At 44.5% G+C, this 24,586-nt stretch overlaps 1 protein-coding gene across 1 annotated transcript in view; it reads left to right on the top strand.

Moving 5' to 3' along the window:
* Positions 1-24,586, top strand: part of SYN2 (synapsin II) — a 502,630-nt gene that overhangs the window by 398,029 nt on the left and 80,015 nt on the right. The window contains exons 8-10 of the mRNA XM_033926098.1: positions 4,826-4,968; positions 11,256-11,330; positions 18,457-18,559. Of these exons, the coding sequence (XP_033781989.1) occupies positions 4,826-4,968; positions 11,256-11,330; positions 18,457-18,559 (321 nt within the window). The remainder of the gene's footprint in view (positions 1-4,825; positions 4,969-11,255; positions 11,331-18,456; positions 18,560-24,586) is intronic.

Raw genomic sequence — 24,586 nt, 5'->3', positions numbered from 1 at the left:
ACAGTGGAAGTAGAAATGGATCCCTGGAACTGAGTTGAAGTAGAAGGGAGAACCAATGCTGTCTGGGCCACCGTGGTGCAATCAGGATCATGGTGGCTCGTTCCCTCTTTAGTTTGAACAAGGTCCGAAGCATGAGAGGCAGAGGAGGGAAAGCATAAAGGAACAGATTGGACCAATCCAGAAGAAACGCATCCGCTGCCAGACGGTGAGGAGAGTAAAGTCTGGAGCAGAATTGGGGCAACTGATGATTGTGAGGAGCTGCAAAAAGGTCCACCTGAGGAGTGCCCCATTGTGCAAAGATGGACTGTAGAGTCGATGGGTCGAGAGTCCATTCGTGGGGTTGGAGAACTCTGTTGAGCTTGTCCGCTAAGTAGTTCTGTTCCCCCTGAATATAAATTGCTTTCAGGAATAAGCGGCGCGAGGATGCCCAAGACCAGATCCTCTGGGCTTCCTGGCATAAGAGGCGAGAGCCCGTTCCCCCTTGTTTGTTGATGTAGTACATAGCCACCTGGTTGTCTGTGCAAATTAGAAGGACTTGAGGAAATAGAAGGTGTTGGAAGGCCTTGAGGGCATAGAACATTGCCCTGAGTTCCAGGAAATTGATGTGATGCTTCTTTTCCTGAGGAGTCCAAAGGCCCTGAGTTTGGAACTCGTTCAGATGAGCTCCCCATGCATAAGGGGAGGCGTCGGTGGTGATGATCAGATGATGAGGAGGCAGATGGAACAGAAGGCCCCTGGAGAGATTTGAGGATATCAACCACCATTGCAGAGACCGACGAAGAGACGATGTCACAGATATGTGTCGTGAGCAAGAGTCCGTCGCTTGAGACCACTGGAGAGCCAGGGTCCATTGAGGAGTGCGCAGGTGAAGCCGTGCCAGGGGTGTGACATGAACTGTGGAGGCCATGTGACCCAAGAGAATCATCATCTGCTTTGCAGAAATGGAGTGCTGGGACAGCACCTGCTGACAGAGCGATTGGAGGTTGTGAAGACGGTTGTCCGGCAAGAAGGCTCTCATCTGGACCGTGTCCAGTACCGCTCCAATGAATTGAAGTCTCCGCGTAGGAAGAAGGTGAGACTTGGGTATATTGATTTCGAACCCCAGGAGTTGTAGAAAAAAGATGGTCTGGTTGGTGGCCAGAAGGACAGTCTGAGATGAAATGGCCTTGATTAACCAATCGTCCAGGTAGGGAAAAACCTGAAGGTGGTGGGAGCGTAGAAATGCTGCCACCACTACCAGACATTTTGTGAACACTCTTGGAGAGGAGGCAAGACCGAAGGGGAGCACTCTGTATTGGTAATGACAGTGATTTATCATGAAGCGAAGGTACTGTCTGGAGGCCGGATGAATTGGAATGTGAGTGTAGGCCTCTTTGAGATCGAGAGAGCATAGCCAGTCGTTGTGATCGAGGAGAGGATAAAGCGTAGCTAGAGATAGCATCTTGAATTTTTCTTTGACCAAACATTTGTTGAGATCTCGCAGATCTAGAATTGGTCTGAGGTCTCCTGTTTTCTTGGGGACTAGAAAATACCGGGAGTAGAATCCTTGCCCTCTTTGGTCCAGAGGAACTTCCTCTATGGCGTTTAGAAGTAGGAGGGACTGAACCTCCTGACAAAGGAGGGCAGATTGAGGAGTGTGCAAAGCAGACTCTTTTGGTAGACTTTGGCCCGGAAGGGTGTGAAAGTTTAGAGAGTAGCCGTGGCGGATGATGTTGAGGACCCACTGGTCCGAAGTGATAACTTCCCACCGGCTGAGAAAGAAAGACAGTCGTCGTCCTATCGGTTGAGGGAGGAGAGGAGATGGTTGAACGCTGGCTATGCCCTCGAGGATCAAGTCAAAAGGGCTGAGTCGATTTTTGTGGAGGAGGCTGCTTAGCTGGTTGTTGCTGCTGAGGTCTAGGTGTTTGCCGCTGCTGTTGACGCTGCCTCCTAGGTTGCTGAGTGGAAGGCTGCAAGGGGCGAGCCACAAAACGCCGCTGATAGGCCGTTTGCTGTCTGAATGGCCGTGAAGGTGGAGGTTTCTTCTTGGTCTTAAGAAGGGTATCCCAGCGGGTTTCATGAGCCGAGAGCTTCTGGGTCGTTGAGTCCATAGAATCTCCGAACAGCTCATCCCCTAAACATGGGGCATTAGCCAACCGGTCTTGATGATTAACATCAAGCTCAGAGACTCTGAGCCAAGCCAAACGGCGCATGGCCACAGAAATGGCTGTTGCTCTAGAGGTAAGCTCAAAAGTGTCATATATAGACCTTACCATGAATTTCCTAAGCTGGAAAAGAGCTGAAGAGCACTGATGGAAAGCCTCACGATTCCCCACAGGAAGGTACTGCTCAAAGGAAGCCATGGTGGTTAAGGAGATGCTTTAAATAAAACGAAAAATGAAAAGCATAGTTACCAGAACGATTAGCAAGCATCGCATTCTGGTAAAGTCGCTTACCAAATTTGTCCATGGCTTTACCCTCTCTGCCAGGAGGGACAGAGGCATAGACACTAGCTCCTAAGGACTTCTTGAGGGTGGATTCTACAAGAAGAGACTCATGAGAGAGCTGTGGTTTATCAAAACCAGGAATAGGGATTACTTTATAAAGGGAATCCAATTTGCGAGGGGCTCCCGGGATGGTAAGAGGAGTCTCCAGATTCTTGTAAAAGGTCTCCCTCAGGATGTCATGTAAAGGGAGTTTCAAGAATTCCTTTGGAGGCTGGTCAAAATCAAGAGCGTCCAAAAAAGCTTTGGACTTTTTAGACTCAGCCTCCAAAGGAATGGAAAGAGATTCACACATATCTCTTAAAAAAGAAGAGAAAGAGGTGGAATCAGGTTTGGAGGAAATATCCTGCAGAACAGGCTCGTCCTCCTCTGATGAACACTCCCCTTCTGACTGAAGAGGTTCTTCAGAGTCGCCCCACAGATCAGGGTCTCGAACATGGGGACCACGGTCCCGAGACTCAGGGGTGGATGGTTCTCGGTGTCGGGACTTCTGTACCGACTTACCCGACCTCACCGACGCGGTACCGGGCGATGTTATCGGTCGCACCGGAGCCGATGTCTGTACCGATTGGTGATGAGACCTAGGCTCCGGTGCGAGGACAGGCATCGATGCCGATGAGGTCAAGTGTACCGGTACCGAAGGAGTGGATGGTGACAATACTGGCTGTTCCACGATCGGTACCGGTTGCTCAGTGGGGACCGATACCGGAGGGCTCGGTGTCAGGAGAGCTGGAAGGAGTTGTTTGAGCTGTTCCTTCAGCTGTACCTGCAAGATGGCCGCAATGCGATCATCAAGGGAGGGCACCGGTACCGCTTTTTTCTTCTGCGGTACCTGCGGTGCCGCTCGACGCCCCGGAGATGAGGAGCCCGATGTCGAGGGACTCACCTCAATAGGGGCGGAGCGCTTCCGCTGGCGCCTCACGGTCGGCAGGATTGGACTCTCTGCAATGGAGACCGGAGGACGTTCCAGCGGGGAAGGCTTCTTAGCCGGCTTACCTGCATGCTGCGACGCCGACGCGGTATCGCGTGGCGTCGATGAGGTGGGTGCCGACGAAACAGGTACCGAGACCGGCGCCGAAGACGCGGGGTCGGACATGTCGGTGCCGAAAAGCAGTCTCTGCTGTATCTCTCGATTTTTGAGAGTCCGCTTTTTCAAAGTGGCACAGCGGGTGCAGGTAGAGGCCTGATGTTCCGGACCCAGACACTGAAGGCACCAGTTGTGCGGGTCTGTAAGGGAAATAGGCCGTGCACACCGCTGGCACTTCTTGAACCCGGGCTGGGGGGGCATGAACGTAAAAACGGCTTCTGCCAAATCGAAGGCCGAGGCCTCGATGATGGCAGTAGGCCCCGCCGGGTCAAATCAAGAGAAAATTTTTTTTTTTTTTTTTAAAAGAAAGAAAAACGGAAGGGCAAAAAGAACCCGAAAAAGTTTACGCGAGCGGGAAGGCGAATGAAAAAATATTTCAACAGCCGTTGAAAATGCGACTTCTTAGCTCCGCGGAAACTAAGAAACTGAGGGACCGCGCGTCGGGGTCGGGCGGGAAGGCACTCGCGCATGCGCGGTGCGGTCTCTAGAACTTTCCAAGTTCTTAGAGTGCAATCACTCTAAAAGTGTCCGTACCGGGGCTCCGTCGGTGCCGTCACCCATCAGTCAAGAATATGCTGCCTGCTTGTCCTGGGATAATATATATTTTGGGGTTGTGCACATTTTCGCTGCTGTTCCTTTCAGATTCAGGGAAAGATACTTGTGCTTATTACAGTACTTGCAACTGATGTAGTCCTCTACCTATTCCCAAGTCTCCCCATCACCCAGTTTAGCATCATCATGGTACACACAGACCATTTGTAAGGAGCTCACCCAGGTCCACCTATTGCAAACAGCTGTCTAAACAATTTAATCATTTTTGTTTAACTGTTAAATATAGTGGATTAAGAAATTATATGATTCCTTTCTCTGAACTGAAAACCACTAAAAAGAATGCCCAGTGTTAACGAGTGAGAGAGAGAGACATCATGAGCTCCTTCCAAACATTCAATCTCTAACTTCCTTCTAAAGGTGGAATTTCATGTGAATAGAAGCACAAAGGCTACATTTGTGTATATACTAGAAAAGAACATTGTGCATCTACTTTGAAACGCTAAAAGCAATCACAGAAATAAAGGAAGCATTGAATTATAAATGTTTTTTCATATTATTTGAGTTGGTGGCATTGAGTTTTAAAATATTGATAAGTCCTTCTGAGAATAGATAATGTCATGTGTAGAAAGGTAACCTGCATTTCTTCAAATGTCTAATAGCTCTTCTTCTCTTCTTCATGCTGCATTTCTGTGGACACTGAAAGGTCAAGGTAGACAACCATTATGACTTTCAGGATATAGCCAGCGTGGTGGCCCTGACCCAGACTTACGCTACCACAGAGCCCTTCATAGATTCCAAATATGACATCAGAATACAAAAGATAGGGAACAACTACAAAGCGTACATGTGAGCAAATATCACCATCCTTCTTTTTGCATGTTGTGTGCTTCCAAGGCAGGAAGGCAGAGATCCAGTCAGGGGGGAGGAAGGGAAGCAGTTTGCCCTGGGTGTCATGATGGTGGGGGCACCAGCACCCCTCTTGCTCTCCTCCCCCACCCCCCACCCCGCCTCTTCCCTCCATTCGGTCACCCCTTCCCCATACCTCTAGCTGAAGTTGTTGCTCGCAGCAGTCAACAACATGCTCTCCCGCTGATTGTCACTTCCAGGTGCCACACATAGGAAATGATGTTAGAGGGAGAGCCGATGGGGTCGCCAGGAGTGCATTGTTGACCACCGCGAGCAACAATTTCAGCTAGAGGTACGGGGGAAGGGAATTGGGGGGGCATGCTTGGCAGGCAAGAGCAGGGGAGGAGCACCACTGCCCCAGGTGCCTCTCACCCTTGATACGCCACTGGATCCAGTCCTACTCATGTTGCATTCCTTATCACCTAAATCAGTGGTTCTCAAACCGTCCTGGAAGACCACCAGCTAGTCAGGTTTTCAGACATCCCTAATGAATATGCATGAGAAAGACTTGCCTATAATGGCGGTAGAGGCATGCAAGTCTCATGCATATTCATTGTGGATATCCTGCAGTTCCCCCACTTGACCTAGACCCATAGAGGTGTTCAATAAGATGAAATCAGTGGCAAATCTTCTGCTAGTTTCTGCATCTTCATAATTTATTTTACAGAGGTCCTGGGCACTGACTGTAAAGATATTGTAGAGTAATAGATGTAACTGAGGATTTTTTTCTGTGCAAGTATCATTTTTTTGTGATCAAGATGAGGAACGGATCATGTGTTAGGGTCTGAAATTCAGTCCCATATGTTCACCTGAATGTTGTAGCAGCAGCCTCAGATACCTGCCTTCAAGACAAAAATGTTACAGAAATGAGCAATGAATCATGAAACTTGAGTCAGCTCTTCCAAGTATGTAATCTTACTTTCAGTGTCATTATGGAAATAATTTTAGAAGGCTTGCATGGTATTTGCATATGTAAATAATATGTTTAGGCATAAAAATAGCCCAATGCTTCCTAAATAACAATTTTCAAAAAGGCCACTCCTTGCCCAGACATGCCTGCAGCATGCACGGTAATTTCAACAGGACATGTTCTTGGCATGGTGTGGGTGTCTCTGACATGTTCATCCTATTTTGCAAAGGAAATGCCTGTCTAATTTGTAACATCTAGATCTTGGCATCTACACCTGCTCCAATTGTAAGTATCAGATAAATGTTCATTTAGATATGGTAGAGGGTGCAATTTTGATAGACTTTCAGAGATTCTAAGCCACCTCCGAAATGCAAAATGTAGAATGTTCAGTTTTATAAAATGAGGCATTTATACTATAGAAACAGGTTGTAAAATCACTGCTTGTGTGTGTCTGTACTGAAACATTCATTCAAAACTTTTGAACATATGGCTTTTCCCATTTCATCAGGTAAATGTCTGGGTTAATGTCCTTGTAATTGCACCCCCCCCTTCCAGTGCATATTAAGAAAGCACCTTCTCTTCTATTAAGAGGAGAAATTTGCATCTGTGTACAAGAGAGAGAGACATTACCACAGAGATTTCTGTAGAATTACTTTTTCAGCACAGCGGTTAAACATATTACCACAGTCAGTCAATGACTCATCTCAGAATGTTACTACTGTTTATTTCTTTATCAAACCCTTTTATACCACCTCTCCAAACCAAAGTCATCTGAGTTAGTATACAAATCAACAATAAAAAATACAAATAGAAGAAATTTAACATATGAAACAAACAAAAATACCAATTCAGTGGCACACAATGCATCCTGGGAAACCACCATAACCTCAATCAAAACAGAAATTTATGCATCCTCGCAAAAGTGGAAAGAAGGTTGTAACGCTCAACTGATCTTGCCTCTGAACTCTCTGGCTTTAATTAAAGGGTTCTCTGGACCCAAAATGCCCAATCTTCTAGAACCTTCCACATTAACAACAGAAGAGGAGGGCTAATTTAATAATTCAGGCTTTAATAATCTGCTCCTAATAACCCAGACTAGCCCTTCCTAACGCTCCACTCCCCAATAGCACTCACACCCTGTCACACACCCAGTCCTTTCTTCTATCCAGTGCCTCCCCGCTCCCAATTCAAGCCGGCCGCCATCCTGTACAAGCATGCGCACGACCTCTCAGCTCCCGAGCCTAGCCGGCCAGCCGCCCCTCTGACAATGCCCACACCACGTGCAAGCACACACGATGTCATGTGTGCTTGCATGTTGCGCGTGTGTTGTCGGGGGGGGGGCGGCCGGCTTGGCTCGGGAACTGAGAGGTCGTGCGCATGCTTGTACAGGATGGCGGCCGGCTTGAATCGGGAGCCGGGAGGTACTGGCGGATGGCAGAGGCATCGGCCAAAGTGGGAGGGCAGACGCACGGTGACCCCGAAGGAAGGAGGCCACCCCGCTGAAGGGGCTATGGCACCCACAGGCAGGTACCCACCCCTGGGCCACCAAATCTGAGAGTTCGGTTTGCAAGTCAACGTTCATTTTGCGAGGCACAATTTGCGGGAACGTTTTGCTCGTCTTGCAAAATACTCGCAAACCGACTGTTAAATGTTCCATACATGTCCCAAGGAACGCACTAAGGATCATGCCCTTTTGATGTGCCCCTTAGGCAGGTTCAATCTAGAACTCACTGTCATTGTCAGATTTTTTCACCAATCTTTGGGTGGAGTTTAGCTCTTAGCCAGCATCTGGCAGTAAGAAAACTCCCTAACCAGCTCAGAGACCTTTGCCACATACTCAGTCACTGCTGGCACTTTTTTGGTGGCAGTGTCAGGTCCAAAATGGGTTTGTTAATATCTGTCAGTTTGAAGCCTGGAAGTATGCCCACCATCTCTGGTATCAGTACCGCAGAAAGCTTGAATTCTACATACCAGACTGAGCAGATTCTTGAAGCCTTCTCTCAATCTACTGAAGGTACCCAGAGCACTTTCTGCCTTCTCCAAGCTTACAGATTTTATAAGTTTGGGCTATTTTCACTTGTCTCCCAGCTGTTAAGTTGCTGCAAACAACTTTCTAGTTTACTGAACCCTTTCTGTTTCCAAGTTTCCAAGTTTATTAGTTTTTAATATCCCGATCATAAAACAAATATCTGACCGGTTAACAATAAAAATTTTAATATAGATTAGAAAGAAATAGTGGGGGTGTGTATAAATAATTAGGGTAAACATATATGATACTTACAGACAGACTAGACAGTGAGGGTAAGTTGGGAGGAGAAGAAAAGTTACATAATTGTTAGAGGAAAATGAGATAGAGGAATGGGAAAAAACATGAAGGATGGGGGTGCATGGAAAAAGTGATGCATACTGAAGAAAGTTGGTTTCTTAGAGTATCTGATAAATTAAGATTTATCGAAGGCATCTTGAAATAGATAAGTTTTAAGATGGATCTTGAATTTGGGTAGATGAAGTTCATCACGGATGTATTGAGGGAGAGAATTCCATAAAGTTCTTAAAAGCTGAGATCCCTGCTTCAGCCAGCAGATATCATACACCAAGTCTTCTAGCTATACTTGCTGCTCTGTATAGACCCTGCCTGGGGCGCCAGCCTCAGGATCACTTATATAACATTGAGTAGCATACACAGTGCTGTACATTTTGGCATTTAATAGATGGTCCCTGCTGAGAAGAGCTTAGAATCTAATTTGGACAGGCAGACATGACATATAGGGTTAAGGAAGCAGAACTCAAGGTGAGAGGAGTTAGGACTTGAAAGCAGTTAAAGAGGTGATCTTTCAACTGGGCCTTGAACACTACCAGAGACGGAGCCTGCTGTAGGGATTCAGGTAGCTTTTTCCACGCTTACAGCGCAGCAAGGTAGAAGGGATGGAGCCTAGAGTTGGCAGAGGAAGAGAAGGGCACAGATAGGAGGGACTTAACCAGCTGAGTGGAGCTTGCGGGGGAGATAAATGAAGAGAGATAGTGAAGGGCACCTGAGTGAATCCATTTGTAGGTCAGTGAGATGAGTTTGAATTGTATTTGCAAATGGATGGGAAGCTAATGAAGTGACTGTAACAATACCAGAAATGGGAATTTCATTCTCACAGCCCTCCCCCCTAGACTGTGTTTTTTACATTGGGATTCTAATACCTGGAAACTGTATTTTTTTCTATTCCATATTTTGAAGTGAGCTAATAGAAAAAACAACCAAGATTTTGGCTGTGTGAAGCTAAAGAAACATCTGCGGTCCCTTCCTTAAGCAGTAATAGCCTCAAAAGCTTGCAGCTTCAAACTGTTGACATCATCTCACTCCAATATTTTTGCTAGTTTGCTTTAAACTCATTTTAATTTTGGCAGGCTAAGACTATACTCCCTTTCTATAGTCCCACATTTTGACTATCAAACACAATATGAAACGAACTCCTAAGTAAAGCAGCAGTTGGGTCCCTTAGAATGCAAAGCTAGAAAATGAGCCTGTATTTAGGCATTGTGGGGGCTCATGTATGGGGTCTGTTATAGGCTACTGTATAAAGCAAGATAGAGATAGAAAGGGGAGAGCGTATATACGAGTGTGCCAACATGAGAAAAGATTTTAGCCTCGGAAAGCTCATTTTAAAAGTATTTAGCCCAATAAGAAGGCATCACTTTATTTTCCTGGAATTTACTTATATTATAGTCTAGGTCCAGTCCTGCATGATACTTCACAGTGGGCCTGGTACTGGATTTTGGATTTGAATTTAGATCATGCCTCTCAAGCTAAGTTAGATTGAGGTACAGGAGGCATTTTCCTCTCACTGGAGGGCTTATTCTCTAACCTCCTCTTTTATTAACGCATAACTGCTCCGACGCTCATAGAATTCCTATGATCATCTGAGCAGTTACCGCCACTGCCAGCGCTAAAGCCCACCTTATGCGTTCGTAAAAGAGGGGGTAAGATTGTACGTGACGGGCAACGAAGGGCTAAGTTACTTGCCCACAGTCTCAAGGAGCTACAGTTGGATTTCAATTGTGCTTCCTTCGGTTTCAGTTCACTGCTCTAACCATTAGGTAGAGCTAGTACAGGTAAAGGAGGGCTGCCCAAGTCCGCTCCTCGAGATCTACTGGCAAGCCAGGTTTTCAGGATATCCACAATGAACATGCATGAGAGAGATTTGCCTGCACTGCCTTCTTGGTATGCAAATCTCTCTCATGCATATTCATTGTGGATATCCTGAAAACCTGGCTTAACAGTAGATCCCGAGGACCGGACTTGGGCAGCCCTGACTGGTAATCATATGATAGAAAAATTCTACTCCCACTTATCTAGAGAAGTGCATTCACTCTGTGACTTATTTCTAAGGCCTCAGAAATGGAGCCTACGCACAGTCATAAACTGAATTAATTGGCGTAGTTACTCTGCTCCTTGCTCCAGTCATCGGCCGCAAAAACCGTTAACTTACTGTATTTATATCTTATTGTATCGTAGACTATTTTAACCAGTGCTTAACTTGTTCTTAACTTATTGAAAATACTTTTTTTTATCATTTTTACTTTTTATCCCATTCTTTTCAATGTACTTTATGATTGCACAGTGAAAAATTTGGAATGCCTAAGAATCCGGCCCTGAAGCAGCGGTTTAGAATACATCTCCGCGAAACGCTGGCAGCGTTGGCATCTCCTGAGAGGCATTTTTTTGAGCCCAAAAACTGTTGAGCTAAGTAACATTCCAGTCACTTTTTCAGTTGAAATGGAGTTGTGCATGAAATAAATGAGGAATCATAAAGTACATTGAAAAGAAGAATGGGATAAAAAAGTAAAAATGATTAAAAAAAAGTATTTTCAATAAGTTAAGAACAAGTTAAGCACTGGTTAAAATATTCTATGATACAATAAGATATAAATACAGTAAGTTAACGGGTTTTTGCGGCCGATGACTGGAGCAAGGAGCAGAGTAACTACGCCGATTAATTCAGTCTATGACTGTGCGTAGGCTCCATTTCTGAGGCCTTTTCCCATATAGAAATAAGTCACAGAGTGAATGCACTTCTCTAGATAAGTGGGAGTAGAATTTTTCTATCATATGATTTAATAATAGACACCACTTGGGTTAATTTATTTAGGTTGCAGCCCTGAGGTAAAGCATATTCCAAACATGTTCCGCAACTCAAGAGTAAACTAAAGGCCAGAAGACCTGAAGTCTGGTGGCCATTTGGCCCTCTATCAAAAACAAAATACATATTAGTAGATGGTGTTTGCAAGACATACCTCGAAAATAAACCCTTCATTTTCTTTTTGTTAGGAGAACTTCCATCTCTGGAAACTGGAAGACCAACACTGGCTCGGCAATGCTGGAGCAAATCGCAATGTCAGACAGGTAAGTTCAGAGGGCTGCATAGAAGAGCAGTGAGTCACCCGTAAAGCTTTACACCCCACCAAAGTTCTCTTAACCCTTTCAGGACCAAGGGACATATTTGTCCCATAACTTTAAAATCCTATAAATTTTGATTGGGATAGTCTACAGTTCTAAATTTGATATGTACGGATTCCATATGATACTGCCTTTATGTAAACAAACTGGTTCCGACATTCATTCATTAGCGTCGTTGCCAGATTGACGAGAAGATTCACTTGCCACACTGTCCATAAGCCAGAAGTGTGATTTTTTTTTAAAAAAAATAATGATATTTCACAAAACAAATCAATTTTTTGGCATCTGCAAACCCTTTTTACCATAAAAATGTCGTCAAAACCACAAAAATTGGCCTACGATCCTTATGGTCCTGAAAGGGTTAAAATATCTAGAAGGCAAAGCAGAGGGTATTTGTTTGCATTTCCTGCCCAAATGTAATGGATATGAGCTGAGATTTGAAGATCTCTCCATGTTTCCTCCTGTTTAGATTGAAATGGCATGTTTTTGTAGATTGCTGGACAAGATTAGGAACTCTAAAATCTCCTTTAGAAACAGTGGGAGATGTACAGTGGAAAAGTGAGAGAGGGTTGGTTGACTGTTGTGCTTGCCACTGTGGGTTAGGGATGTGTGTAGGTCAATAGAGGAGTTCTAAGAGGCTTCTGGTTAGGAAGCTTGCATCCTACTTTGAAGATTTTCATGTGATCAAGTGGGGAGAAAGTCTTTTTTTTTCCCCTCACTGTCCAAAACCCCCTTTCCTAAGTGTTGACACATTGGCCAGGTGGGACTAGCACTTTGACGAGCTCCATGGGCTGGAAGAAAGTGGAGGGAAGACTTTTCCTAGACTGTCTCACCACCACTCTTTGGTAAGCAAGGCCTATCATAGTAATGACACCAGTCTTTCATCCTTTCCCAGACCACATTCTTTCTTTTGTGTGCCCCTCCCCTTCCATTCCCTCCTGTAGCCCATGATGATAATGTCCCCCTTAGCACCTTCCCTCTTTTGTTTTCTCTCCCTATCCCATCCCTATGCCCAGCATTCCTGTCTTTCTCTCACTATTCCTTCCATGTGTCCAGGATCTGCCCTCCATCTATGCCTTCTGTGTCCAGGATCCAACATCTGTCCACCCCATGATACAACATCTGTCTTTCTCTCTTCCTTCCCTCCCCTCCACCTTGTAATCCAATACTTATCCCTCTCTCTTCCTTCTTTCTCTCTAACCCTCTGCTCCACTCCATGATCTAACACCTCTCATAGAAACATGACGGCAGATAAAGGCCAAATGTCCCATCCAGTCTGCCCATCCACAGTAACCATTATCTCTTTCTCTCTCCAGGAGATCCCATGTGCCTATCCAAGGCCCTCTTGAATTCAGCCTCTGTTTCCACCACCTCTTCCGGGAGACTGTTCCACGCATCTACCACCATTTCCATAAAAAAGTATTTCCTCAGATTATTCCCTCTTTCTTTCCCTCTATCACTCTGCTCCACCCCATGATCTGACACTTCTCCCTCTATTTTCCTTCCCTCTATCCCTCCCCTACAACTCATGATCTGATACCTGTCTTCCCTCCCTCCCTCACTTCCATCCTATCATTTTCCAGTATATCTGTTTCCCCTTTCTACCTCTGGATCCTGATCCAACATCTTTCCCTCCCTCCCCTCTGCCCTGGAGTCAAATATCCCTTCATCTCTCCTTCCTTCCTTCCCATTTTTCAGGATTTCCCCCATCCTTCTCTCTCCTCAGAACTCTAGGTGTAAGTGTAGGAGTAGATATAAGTCAGATATCTCACTCAACCTTCTGCCCTCCCCTCCCCCGTCCATCATTTCTCCCTAGCTCTTCCCTGCCCAAGACAGACCTCTCAGCTCCCTCCCCCATTCTGTGCCTGAATCAGGCATCATCCTTTCAAAGCCCACCACCACCACCAAGTGATCTGGCAGCTCCCTTAACTTTCAGCCCTTTTTTAAAAAAAAAATCTCTCAGTAGTCCCAGCAGTGGTAGCATTTCAAAGGATGAAGCAAAGAATGAATGGCACGGTGACAAAATTCATCACCGTTCCTGTCCCCACGAGTAACCACTGGAAACAATCCCCTGGTGTTCTTTAGTGTCTATCTCAACCTCAGTCCTTATACACCAGCATTCTTCGATGCAAGGCTTGAGGGTGAGTGGCTGGACACCATCCCATGCCATTCTTTAGTGTCTTATCTCAACCTCGGTCCTTCTATATCAACATTCTTCAGTGCAAGGCTTGAGGGTCAGTGGCTGGACATCATCCCGTGTCATCCTTTAGTGTCTCAACCTCAGTCTTCTACACCGGCATTCTTCAGTGCAAGGCTTGAGGGTCAGTGGCTGGACACCATCCTGTGCCATTCTTTAGTGTCTTATCTCAACCTCAGTCCTTCTACATCAACATTCTTAAGGGCAAGGCTTGAGGGGCAGTGGCTCTGCCCATTCATACTCGGATTCTTCCCTCGATTCTTAAAGAATGACATGGAGATGGTTTCTATGCCTCTGGATAGATAAGAGTAGCAAGAGTAAGAAAAGGGAACTAATTTTAAGAAGTTGCATATGAAGTCAGATATAGTATGTGCATGATATGATTTTATTTATGTTTTAATATTTTGCACTGCCTAGAACTGTAAGATAGTGATAGAAATTGTAAGACATTTTTTAAATAAATAAGTAAAGTACTTCCCCCAGGATTTTTGTGAATTTTGGTTAGCATTAAATCATAGCTGCTAAATTCTGGACCATTCGTCAAGCTTTGCTAGTTCCTTCCTGCTGTTATCCACACCGTCAGGGGTGTCTACCCTACTGCAGATTTTGGTATCATTCACAAAGAGGCAGCCCTTCAGCAATATTGCATACAAAAATGTTAAAAAGAACAAGCCCAGCCAAGGGAAGCCGTTCTAATTGAGAAACATATTATTTCCTATTCTTGTTATTTTTTTAAGTGAACTTGAAGGAGCACTAAAGCTACTTCTAGACAGACACACCCGTGCTATGTAATGTTTTTTTTTTTTGTTGTTTTTTTAAACACATTCAAGAACTTTGCAGATGTTTTACTTATAGTGAAGTTCCCGAGAGACGTGCATTTTCTTGCGTTTTCTTTCAATCCACCTGATTTGTTATTTTACTGGAAATAAAACATTATTTATTGGTTTTGGGACTTGAAAAGTGAACTTCAAGTCTACCTTTCATGCATTCAGCACATTTCCAGCTGTACAATTTGACAGCAATCCAAAATCAGCTCTTGCTGAGACAGACATGATGTTTTGCCAGTTCTGTAATGTAGATACATTGGTAGCCACAGAGGGCTGCATCTCATTTCAGCAGGTAATAATATTATGGAGAGCAAGATGGGGGATTCCTGCACTATGAGATAGGCCCCAACAAACCAAAGATGACATGGAGTCCTTACAAAATGTGTCCAAAGACCAATATCCAAAAATTAATAGGACAAAAATTAATATACAGTACTCCCCCGAAATTTGTGGGGGTTCCGTTTAAGGAACACCTGCGAATTTTGAAAAAACGCGAATGCAGTTTAGGAACTGATCGAAGGCAGGAGATTGCAGCTGGGGCACCGGCGGGTACTGAAAATCATTCGTGTTATTTTCCGACCACCTCTTCCTGGTACTAAAGTCATGGTTACACCAATCAAGAGCTGCTTTGACACACCAGATAGCTTGTCAAAGCAGCTCCTGTTTGGTGTAACCGTGACTTTAGTACCAGGAAGAGGTGGTCAGAAAATACCACAAATTACTGAGTCCACGATTTGCGAACCGTGAATTTGCGGGGGTTTACTGTACTTAGAAAATGAAAATAATATAATCCAATTACTTCTGTACAGACAGGAGAGCTCACCTCAAGGAGCACCATGTTGGTTGTTGCTCTGGCTGCAGAACAGAGCGAAGTCCTCTGAAGCAGCAGTGGGGAAACAGGGATTCCCTGTCGAGTTTAAACGTTTGCTGCAGCTGCAGTGAGATATTAATGTTTGGGAGACACCTGCAAGATGAGAGATAAGTTGTGGAACAGTGCAGTGTAAAATTTGGTAATTATGTAATGGTTACTGTTCCTGAAAGACAGAAGTTGTACAGACTGTTCAAGGAAAAGCATGTTTTTGTGACCAGTTTTGGCCAGTAATGTTAGAAAAGTGTGTAGGGCACAGATATGGTGCCAAAGTAAGAGACATTTCCTGAAGTCTTTCTTCTCTACTTTATATCCTATTACATTGTAAAGGACTTCCTGGGAGTTGTACTTTCCTGTTTGTAAATCAGGGGGGTCCAACCTTTTGGCTTCCCTGGGCCGCAATGCCCGAAAAAAATGTTTCTGGAGCCGCGTAAACGCTGCAACAAGACAGAGGAGGGAGCCGGCAAGATGGTAAACACCCAGGGGCAGCAGAGGAAAACACTGCATCGCCCTCGACCGGGGCCGTACAAAATACTTCACGGGGCCGCAGGATGGACATCCCTGCAAAATGGACCTGATGCACGGCAGCTCCCAGCAATGAGGTGGCTAGGGCACAAAGTTTGCTTTTTGGTTTCCCAAAGTCACAGGCCTTGTTTTACTCAATGTGTAGCAGCCCAGACCAGATATGTGTCTTTAAAAAAAAAAAAAAAAAAAAAAAAGTTTGTGTATGGAAAAATTTGCTTGTTTAAATTTCCAAATGACCAATGTTATCCGTTAGGGGTGTTCTGTTTAAGCAGTGATATTCAGCTGTGGTGCTGTGCATTTAATTGTATCCAAGGCTGGCTCATCCTATGGACCAGATGAGGCTCTGGCCCAGGGCACTGGTGATAAAATTCAAGTCCAGTCTGCCTTCACACTTCTAGAGGGATAGATGCTGGACTGGGATTTTGGCAACCTTTATCATCAGTGCCTCACCTGGTTCAGCAGGAGGGGGAAACTTGAGAAAGAGGGGGGAGATACCAGATGACAGGTGAGGGGGTGGTGGGGGGAGAAGGGAGATACCAGATTGCAGGAGAGAGACAAATGTTGGCTTAGGGCACCACCGTTCCTTCAGCTGATCCTGATTGTATCTGTCAATTTTCATCAGTGCCTCTGAAAAACTCTACATAAAGTTAGACATCTATGTAACTGTCTGCAGTCGACTTGCAACTAGAAATGAATCTCGAGGCATTCAAAGAAAATCACTTTTCAAAGCTATCTACTAGTTCAAGTTATTATATTTTGATAAACGGCTTATTAAAGCCTAAGCAGTTTCCATCCAAACTATAAAATTAGGGAAAACTTACAAGGATTATTAAAACTCATTAACGGACAAACTGGACACAAAAGGGAAAAACAATAAGAGGATACATCATATTAAAATAAGAGGAGATGGGGTGGGAAAAGGATGAGAAGAAAACCACAAACATTATGAACACCATTGTTTCTGCATGTAAATCAGTGTCCTGCAAATTGTCTTCCCTCAATGTGATTAAGCTGTTAATACGAAGGGATCCCAATATTCAAATGCTGCCTCTAGTGATCCTGAGACCATTTTGGTGGCTGACTAAAGAATATCCCATACTCGAAGGTATCAAAAGCTTTCAAAATCACAGAGGCTGCACCTGTACAAAGGCATGAGCACTCTCAGTAGCTCCTGTACATCATTCTCTTAGGAAAATTCTTGTTTGGCTCAGTCAAAGGCATCACAGCTTGCAAAGAACAGAAACTTAGGGCTCGATTTAGCACTTCTGTGTTCATGGGGAAAAAAAAGCTTAGGAAAATAACCTTCTACAGGATGCCTAAAGTTAGGTACTGGGATTATGAGCACTGAACATGAATTCTAGATCAACAATTGTGTCTAACCTTAGGTGGAAGCATCTATGCTAGCTGAATGGCTGGTGTAAATGCTCACGCCTGCACACACACCTGACCTTCCCATGCCCCTCCTAGGTCCCCCTTTGCACTTATATGCTTTCGCCCCCCCCCCCCCCCTGCTGGTGGCGGTCAGCATTCAGTGCCAGGCAGCCTGGCCACTCGGAGCTTATGCAGGCCTGGCTGAATAGCTGGCTGGGACCACATTACTTATTTTGCTATTAAAGTAACAAAAAAGTGCACCCTGGAGCCCCCAATTCCCCTTCCAACTCCCCCTCCCTCTCCCCCACCACTAGGGATACCAGACGTCCGGATTTACCCGGGTATGTCCTCTTTAAAGGACCGTCCGAGTGTCTGGACAGATTTTTAAAATCCAGCAGTTCGTCTGGATTTTGGAAGGCCCCGGCTCTGACAAGAGCTCAGGCTGCGACTGGAAGGACTCTGAGCATGTGCAGTTTTAACACAATAACATCATGTGCATGCATATGACGTCATCACGTCGCATCCATGCATGCTAGGAGGTCTTCCAGATCCAAAGCCTGAGCTCATGGAAGAAGAGATGAGCTATGAGTGGGGGCAGGGTGGGGCCAGATGTCTTCTTTTTTTGCTTAACCCTACCCACCTTCTATGTCTAGGTAGCCCTCCCCTCCGTGCCCAAGTAGTTCCGTGGGTTGAGAGCAGCAACAGGTGTGTTAAGTTTGCTTAAAATTGCTCTGATTATCAGCCTCTTTGAATTTTGTGAGCACAGTTTATACAATATTGGATTGGGGCAGTTATGCATGGAAGTGCTAATTAGCACTAATTAAGCCAGTTGCAGTCAATAATTGGTGGTTAATCTCAATTAGGAGCTCATTAATCAAGCAAGTTATGCAGGGAGTAGAGGAGGAGCCTAATGGGCTGAGGGCCAGGGGCACAAGGTTCAGTGCCGCTAGTCCAGCCTTTGACGTTATTCCACATTTGTAAAGTTCTTGTTACCAACATCTCGGATCCCTGAGGAAGGCGTGTTTTGCCCTTCTATCACAAATGTGGATTTTGTATTTTAGAAGGATTTGTTGAATAAAATCAGCGTCAAGAACATTGTATTTCCACAGCCTTGTTGGTTTGCATTGTGTCTGAATTCAAAAGCTGCATAGAAGTCCCATCCTCTATCTAATTAATTTCTATACCAGTCTTCCAATAACAGTACCATACATAAAGCCAGATAACATTGTTTCTGAAGGACCTGGTTTAAAATTCACACCTGACGTCTTCTTTGTTTGCATGCAGGTACAAGCTTTGGGTGGATACCTGTTCTGAAATTTTTGGGGGCATGGATATCTGTGCTGTGAAGGCCGTGCATGGCAAGGATGGAAAAGATTATATTATTGAGGTAAGGGTCCCAGAACCTGCTTTTCTAAGCATTTTCATTGTTTAGAGCAGCGATTTTTAAACCTGGCCTGGGGGACCTTTCAAGATATCCCTAATAAATATGCATGAGGTAGATTTGCCTGAAATCCCGTCTGGCTGAGGGTCCCCAGGACAAGTTTAAGAACTATTGGTACAGTGATTCTGTGGGATCTCAGTCCGTGTTGTGGTGAATGAACTGTGTTTTCTCTTGATGTTTAACTTATGATGTATGTTGGCTACCAGTGGCAGCCTCGTATGGGAAATAAAACCATGCCACAAAATAACATTGACTTTTTGTTTGATGAAGTTTACACAAACCACAAATCAAACCAAATCTAAATGTATCACATTTTCCATTTCTCATGTCTTTCCTTGAATGCCTGACCACTGACCAGAAGCAACCAACAAACTGCCATCACATGGATGAAAGATAATGGAAATCTAAGTAATATGTGGGGGATTTTTCCGTTTCATGCAATAAGCAAAATATCCTGAGCTAGAGCCTACCAAACTAGCATACGATAAAGCCTTTATCAGATGAGCGTTGTAAGTTTTTGCCAAAACCTCTTTGAAGTTCAGAAACAATAAAGCATGAAATATTAGTCGCTTAGAAAAAATCCCTAACTGTCCAATAGGCTCACAATCTGACTAAAGCACCTGTATGAACAATTGCTTACATACTAAAAGTACACAAAAGACCACAGGGAAAAAAACCCAAATAAAACAAGAGTAGTTAGACAGACAGACTGAATCAGACAATTTTGCCTAACTCAGTTAATGCTTCGTTTTGTGGATGAACATTATGTAATAATGCAATTAAAAATTAAATTAATGATTGTAATTTATCCACCATGTAAAAAATCAGCAGGTTAGAAATTAAGGCAGCCTAGGATACTATGTAAGCAGTGAGGCTTAAAAGAGCAGGATGTTGTTTTTTTTCCCATTATACACGCTTTGTACGCCTTACTTTCTGGTCTGCTCCCATCTGGCCGTTTTATGCCGCCCCTGGTGTTATCTTCAGGCCAGCTCCCTTCTTCCGTACTACCGCAGTGCACAAAGCCGTGGGCAGCAGCTCCTCGTATGTCCCTTGAATCTAGAACCCTTCCCTTTGATGTTGCGATGTCAGAGAGAAGGCTTCCGCTTTAGGCGCAGACACGGCTTTGTGCACTGCGGCAGTAAGAAAGAGGGGAGCCGGCCCAAAGATAACACCGCATCGATCGCACTGTGGACCGGCGGTTGAAGAACACTGTCTTGGGCCTGATGCACGTGCCGGCCCTATGGACTGGCACCGATCCATGGACTGGCGGTTGAAGAACACTGATATAGAGAAGAGTCATATTTAGTGGCAGCCTCATAAAATGTATCCCTGTAAGAGGACTAATTTCAGGACCACATGTACAGCATTCCAAATGATATGTACAAGCCGACTGAACATATGCATAATTCAGTAGGGAAAACCTTGAACTAAGCTCTAACAAAGTCTCAAAACCTTTGGCTAGTTGGATATAAACTGGGTCAAAGGAAGACCCGAAGTATGCTTTCTGACTGGGATGCCTAATCTGTGTAAAATCGAGCCCTTTTAGTAGGTAATAAGCATAATTAAGTGATCACTTAGTCAGAATAATCAGCTGGTAAGTTCATGAGCAGGAAAGTGAAGTCAGGTCATTATCTCCTGCTCTCACCCTCCATTTGACTGCTCCGTGGCTAGGCACCATTACACAAGAGACGGGCAGGAGAAATATGGCAGCATTTTCTGAAAGCATCATTTCAACAGGCAGCCTTTTAAGCCCGGTCCTCTTCATAAACTCTTCTATTAATGTCCCTTAAAATAGGCTCTTTCTCCTGCTGGCAAAATAATTGATAGCTCCTGACAGTTCATCTATTCTTTACACATTTCATTATGCTCCTGCAGCTAAGTACAGTCATTATAGCCATTCAGCGAGAAGAGACATTGATGGGGTTTTGTCTGTCTCTAATGTAACTTCTCAAACACTACCTATGCCATACCAACTCATCAGTTAGGATTTCTGTAAATACCCTTATGTCTGACATAACCACCGAAGGTAGCTAATAAATTATGTTTATGACTATATTTTATTTATTTAATTTTCTAGTGCATTCTTCCAGGGGAGCTCAGAATGGTTTATATGAATTTTTCCCTGTTTGTCCTGGTGAGATCACAATCTATCTAATGTACCTGGGGGGGAGGGGGACTTAGGTGACTTACCCAGGGTCACAAAGGAGCAGTGTGGATTTGAACTCACAATCTCAGGGTGCTGAGGCTGTAGCTTTAACCACTGCGCCACACTCTCCCCTTTGGAGAAATATGGGTTGTCTCTGTAGTCCCTCTAGCTTCAGAATAACCACTATCTCAGGTGGCAAGAATAGGAATTGTTCAGCTGGGTGTGTTCCCCTTTTTTTTCTTTACCTAGTATGAGTCCTCTTTCTACCATGTGTCCCATTTATGGCAAGACCGGTCAGGATGTGCTGAAGAAGGCTTCAACAGCAGTGCCAGTAATTGAGGTTTAAGGACAGTGCCGGGCAGACTTCCTAAAAATGGTGAAGAGAGATCAGGCTAAGGTTTAATCTTGAATTGATGATAATTGTGGCTGTTGGACAGACTGGATGGACTGTTCAGGTGTTTATCTGCCATCCTCTACTATGTTACTGTAATGGTTATTTTAGAAGCTCTATTTTGTTTTTGGAGATATTGCCTAGATATCCAAATCCCAATTTAATAAAGGCAGAATATGGACGTCAAGGGGGAGTAGTGTAGGTGTGTTTTGGATGAGATTAGGGAGGGTCCAAATTATGGACACCCAACGCCAATCACAGAAGTCTACAGAGATGATTGTCTGTATTTAGACCTGGTACTTTTCACATCCAGATTACAGGAAGGAGCTCTGATTGAGCAGTTGTCCACTGAATAGAGATAAAGGAAGACACAGTAGGTCTGCTGATGTCCCTAGAGAGCTCACAGTTAAAAGAAACAAAAATGAGAAAAAGTTGCAGGTAACCACTGGATCTCTACGGACCCTGCTGAGAAAAGCTTACAATCTAACTTGGACGGACAGGCATGACATATAGGGTTGGGGGCAGACCCCAAGGTGAGAGGAGTTAGGAGTCGAAAGCACTCTCAAAGAGGTGGGCTTTTAACTGGCCCTTGAGCACTGCTAGAGACAGAGCCTGCTGCAGGGATTTGGGCAGCTCATTCCAAGCATACAGCACAGCAAGGCAGAAGGGATGGAATCTGCAGTTGGCAGAGGAAAAGAAGGGCACAGAGAGGAGGGACTTACCAGCTGATCGAAGACCATAGGGGAGTGGGGAACATAGGAGGGAGATAAGTGAAGAGAGATAATGAGGGGCAGCTGAGTGAGTGCATTTGTAAGAGGAGTTTGACTTGTATTCGGAAATGGATGGGAATCCAAAGTGACTTTAGGAGAGGGGTAACGTGAGTATAGCAGCTCTCCCGGAATATAAGTCGTGCAGCCAAATTCTGGACGGATTGGAGGGGAGCGAGATGGCTAAGCAGAAGGCCTGAGAGTCTGCCGGTCTATCCTCCTCCGATGTCATGTACTTTCGAGCAGAGCCGGCAGAAGTAATCATTGCGGGACCTTGCTGTACCTCCCCACAGCTGCTGACTGCTCTGGAACAAGTACGTCAGAGTGGGTGGACTGGCAGCTGCGCTGAGGTGCAGGTCCCGTTGCAGAGTAGGGCGGGAGGTTCTGGACCTGGCTGGCTGTGCACCCCCCTAGGGCGTGCATCCGGGGCGGTCCACCCCCCCCCCCCTTGGTATGCCACCTTGGTTATAAGCACCTACTTTTCTTTAGGAAATAAGCTTGAAATAAGCATGTTGTGCCTAGGCACCTGGTTATAACTTTACCCTCTTAACTCAAATATTCCTTGTAGATAACTTGAAAATGCAATTGACAGGTTTGGGAAGCCCTGCTACATAATACTCAGAATTACTAAGCAAATCGTATACCACATGGACCCACTTGATGGATTAAACTATTAAAAAAAAATTTATTGAGGAAGTTAACGCATCCAAAAATTCTGCATGTGTCAATGAAACCTTACAATTTTATTTCTGCACTAGAAAAGAAAAATGGGACCGAAAGAAGGCCACATTTTGCCACTGCTTTGTAACAGGACCCCTATATAAGTTACAGCATAAACCCCAGGATTCTAGACATTTGCTCATATAAGAGGGGCATAAATCCAGGAGCCTACATTAAAGAAATGTCCTTCGCATAACTTGTAGCTTAGTTTCTCTTTCCTGAGGGTGAGCAGGGCTATTTTTAACACCACATAAATTTAGAGAGTTCCAGTCTGAATAAATGCAATTGAAATGCTTCTTTTTAACCTGCTCATTATGCTTTGATTAGAGGACTATTGAAGAGTAGGGTCAGGTCACCCTGTTATAAAACCATCCTTATTATGTGGTTTATTTGAGCTGTAGATGAGCAGATAAAAATAAACTAGTCGCACACTCAGTTCGATGTAGTATTTGAAATTCATACAGAAATAAGGATGAACCAATAAACTATAGATGATACTTTTACACCTGACTAATTTTCAAGAGCTGATCTGAGGAAGGGAACCTTTTGAATGCTACTCAAAGGTGTTCGGTTAGTCCAATATTAAAAACTATCATGGAAGTGAGGGACTAGCTTAGTATTTGGACCAAGAAAGCAATAGGACAGGCAGTCCGCAAACTCCAGTACGAGGGGTAAGAACATAAGAATTGCCGCTGCTGGCGGACCCCAGGAAATTGGCAGTGCGGCTTGATAAAAAGGAGGACTAATTATTTTAATTGGCGTGATTCTATAGTGGGCACCCCCATTTTTTAGAATCGATGCCAATGTTGACACATAACTTTAGACAGAGTTTATAGAATCAGAGCCCTGTGGATATCCTGAAAGCCTGACTGGCAAGGGGGTACTCCAGGACTGAGTTGAGAAACACTGCCCTAGTGCACATAGGTGCCTGCCAATTTGATGACGTGTGTAAGAGTTGCCTACCTCTAAGTGTCATTTATGAGGGGCCAAAAAAGTTGAGGGCTTTATACTTAATCCAGCGATTTTCTACTTTTTTCCTTCCATATTTTCCCAAAGGAATGAAACAAGTAAATAATCATTGGACTAAGTGCATAGCCCTCGATGGAGATTGCCCCAACTTTTCTGGATGGGCTGAGAACTTTTCAGCGGCCCTCTTATTGCCCCCTTCAGCGTTTGTGATTGCACTTCTTCCTCTTGGGTTTTCCTTATGAATCCAAATCAGTGCCCTCAGTAATGGGCAGCAACTTCTACTGTTTGATGGCAGTACCTGAGCTTTTTTCCATTCTCTGCCCATCACCAAAAAAAAAAGATGTTATGGAACAAGGCCAGTAGCCAGATTTAATACAACACAAGAGAACCATCACATCATGAAGAAATTTTTTCTGATCTGATGTCTGCTACCCATTTGTGGCTCGGGGAAGTTGAGTAAACAGGATAGTGACAGCCTCCTTGATTTTCTGCTTACCCTGATCATTTTCATGAAGCTCAGCAATTCTCCAATTTCAACCATACTATCAAAATGCCCTGAAACGGCTACAAGATCCCACCTACCATTTCCTGTGTGGCTTCTTGGCCACATCCAGCATGCATTCCAAGCAAATGCATTCATCGGGGATCATTTCAGACACGGTCTATGCTTTACAGCTAACAGGAGGATTTTATTGCAGGGCAGCTATAATGCAATATATACAATCAAATGCCTAACACCAAACTTTTGTCTGGAGTATGTGGGAAGAGATATACTGCATGAGTTCCTGGTCATTAAAACAAACAGTCCCTAGCACTTGTAAATGAATCAGACCCTTCTCTCTGTTGCTGAGAAGTTTTTTTCCATTAGGTCATTTTATAAGTCAACAGTTCAAGGTTTTCCATCCTTTGGAACTGAATCTCTGCAGCTTCTCTCTTTCACTGCCACACTCTCCTGTGTTTCTGCTCCCCATCTCAGCCAC

The sequence above is a fragment of the Geotrypetes seraphini genome, chromosome 17, assembly GCF_902459505.1.
Source record: "Geotrypetes seraphini chromosome 17, aGeoSer1.1, whole genome shotgun sequence".
Taxonomy (NCBI): Eukaryota; Metazoa; Chordata; class Amphibia; order Gymnophiona; family Dermophiidae; genus Geotrypetes; species Geotrypetes seraphini.
This window is presented reverse-complemented; position numbering and strand designations above follow the sequence as displayed.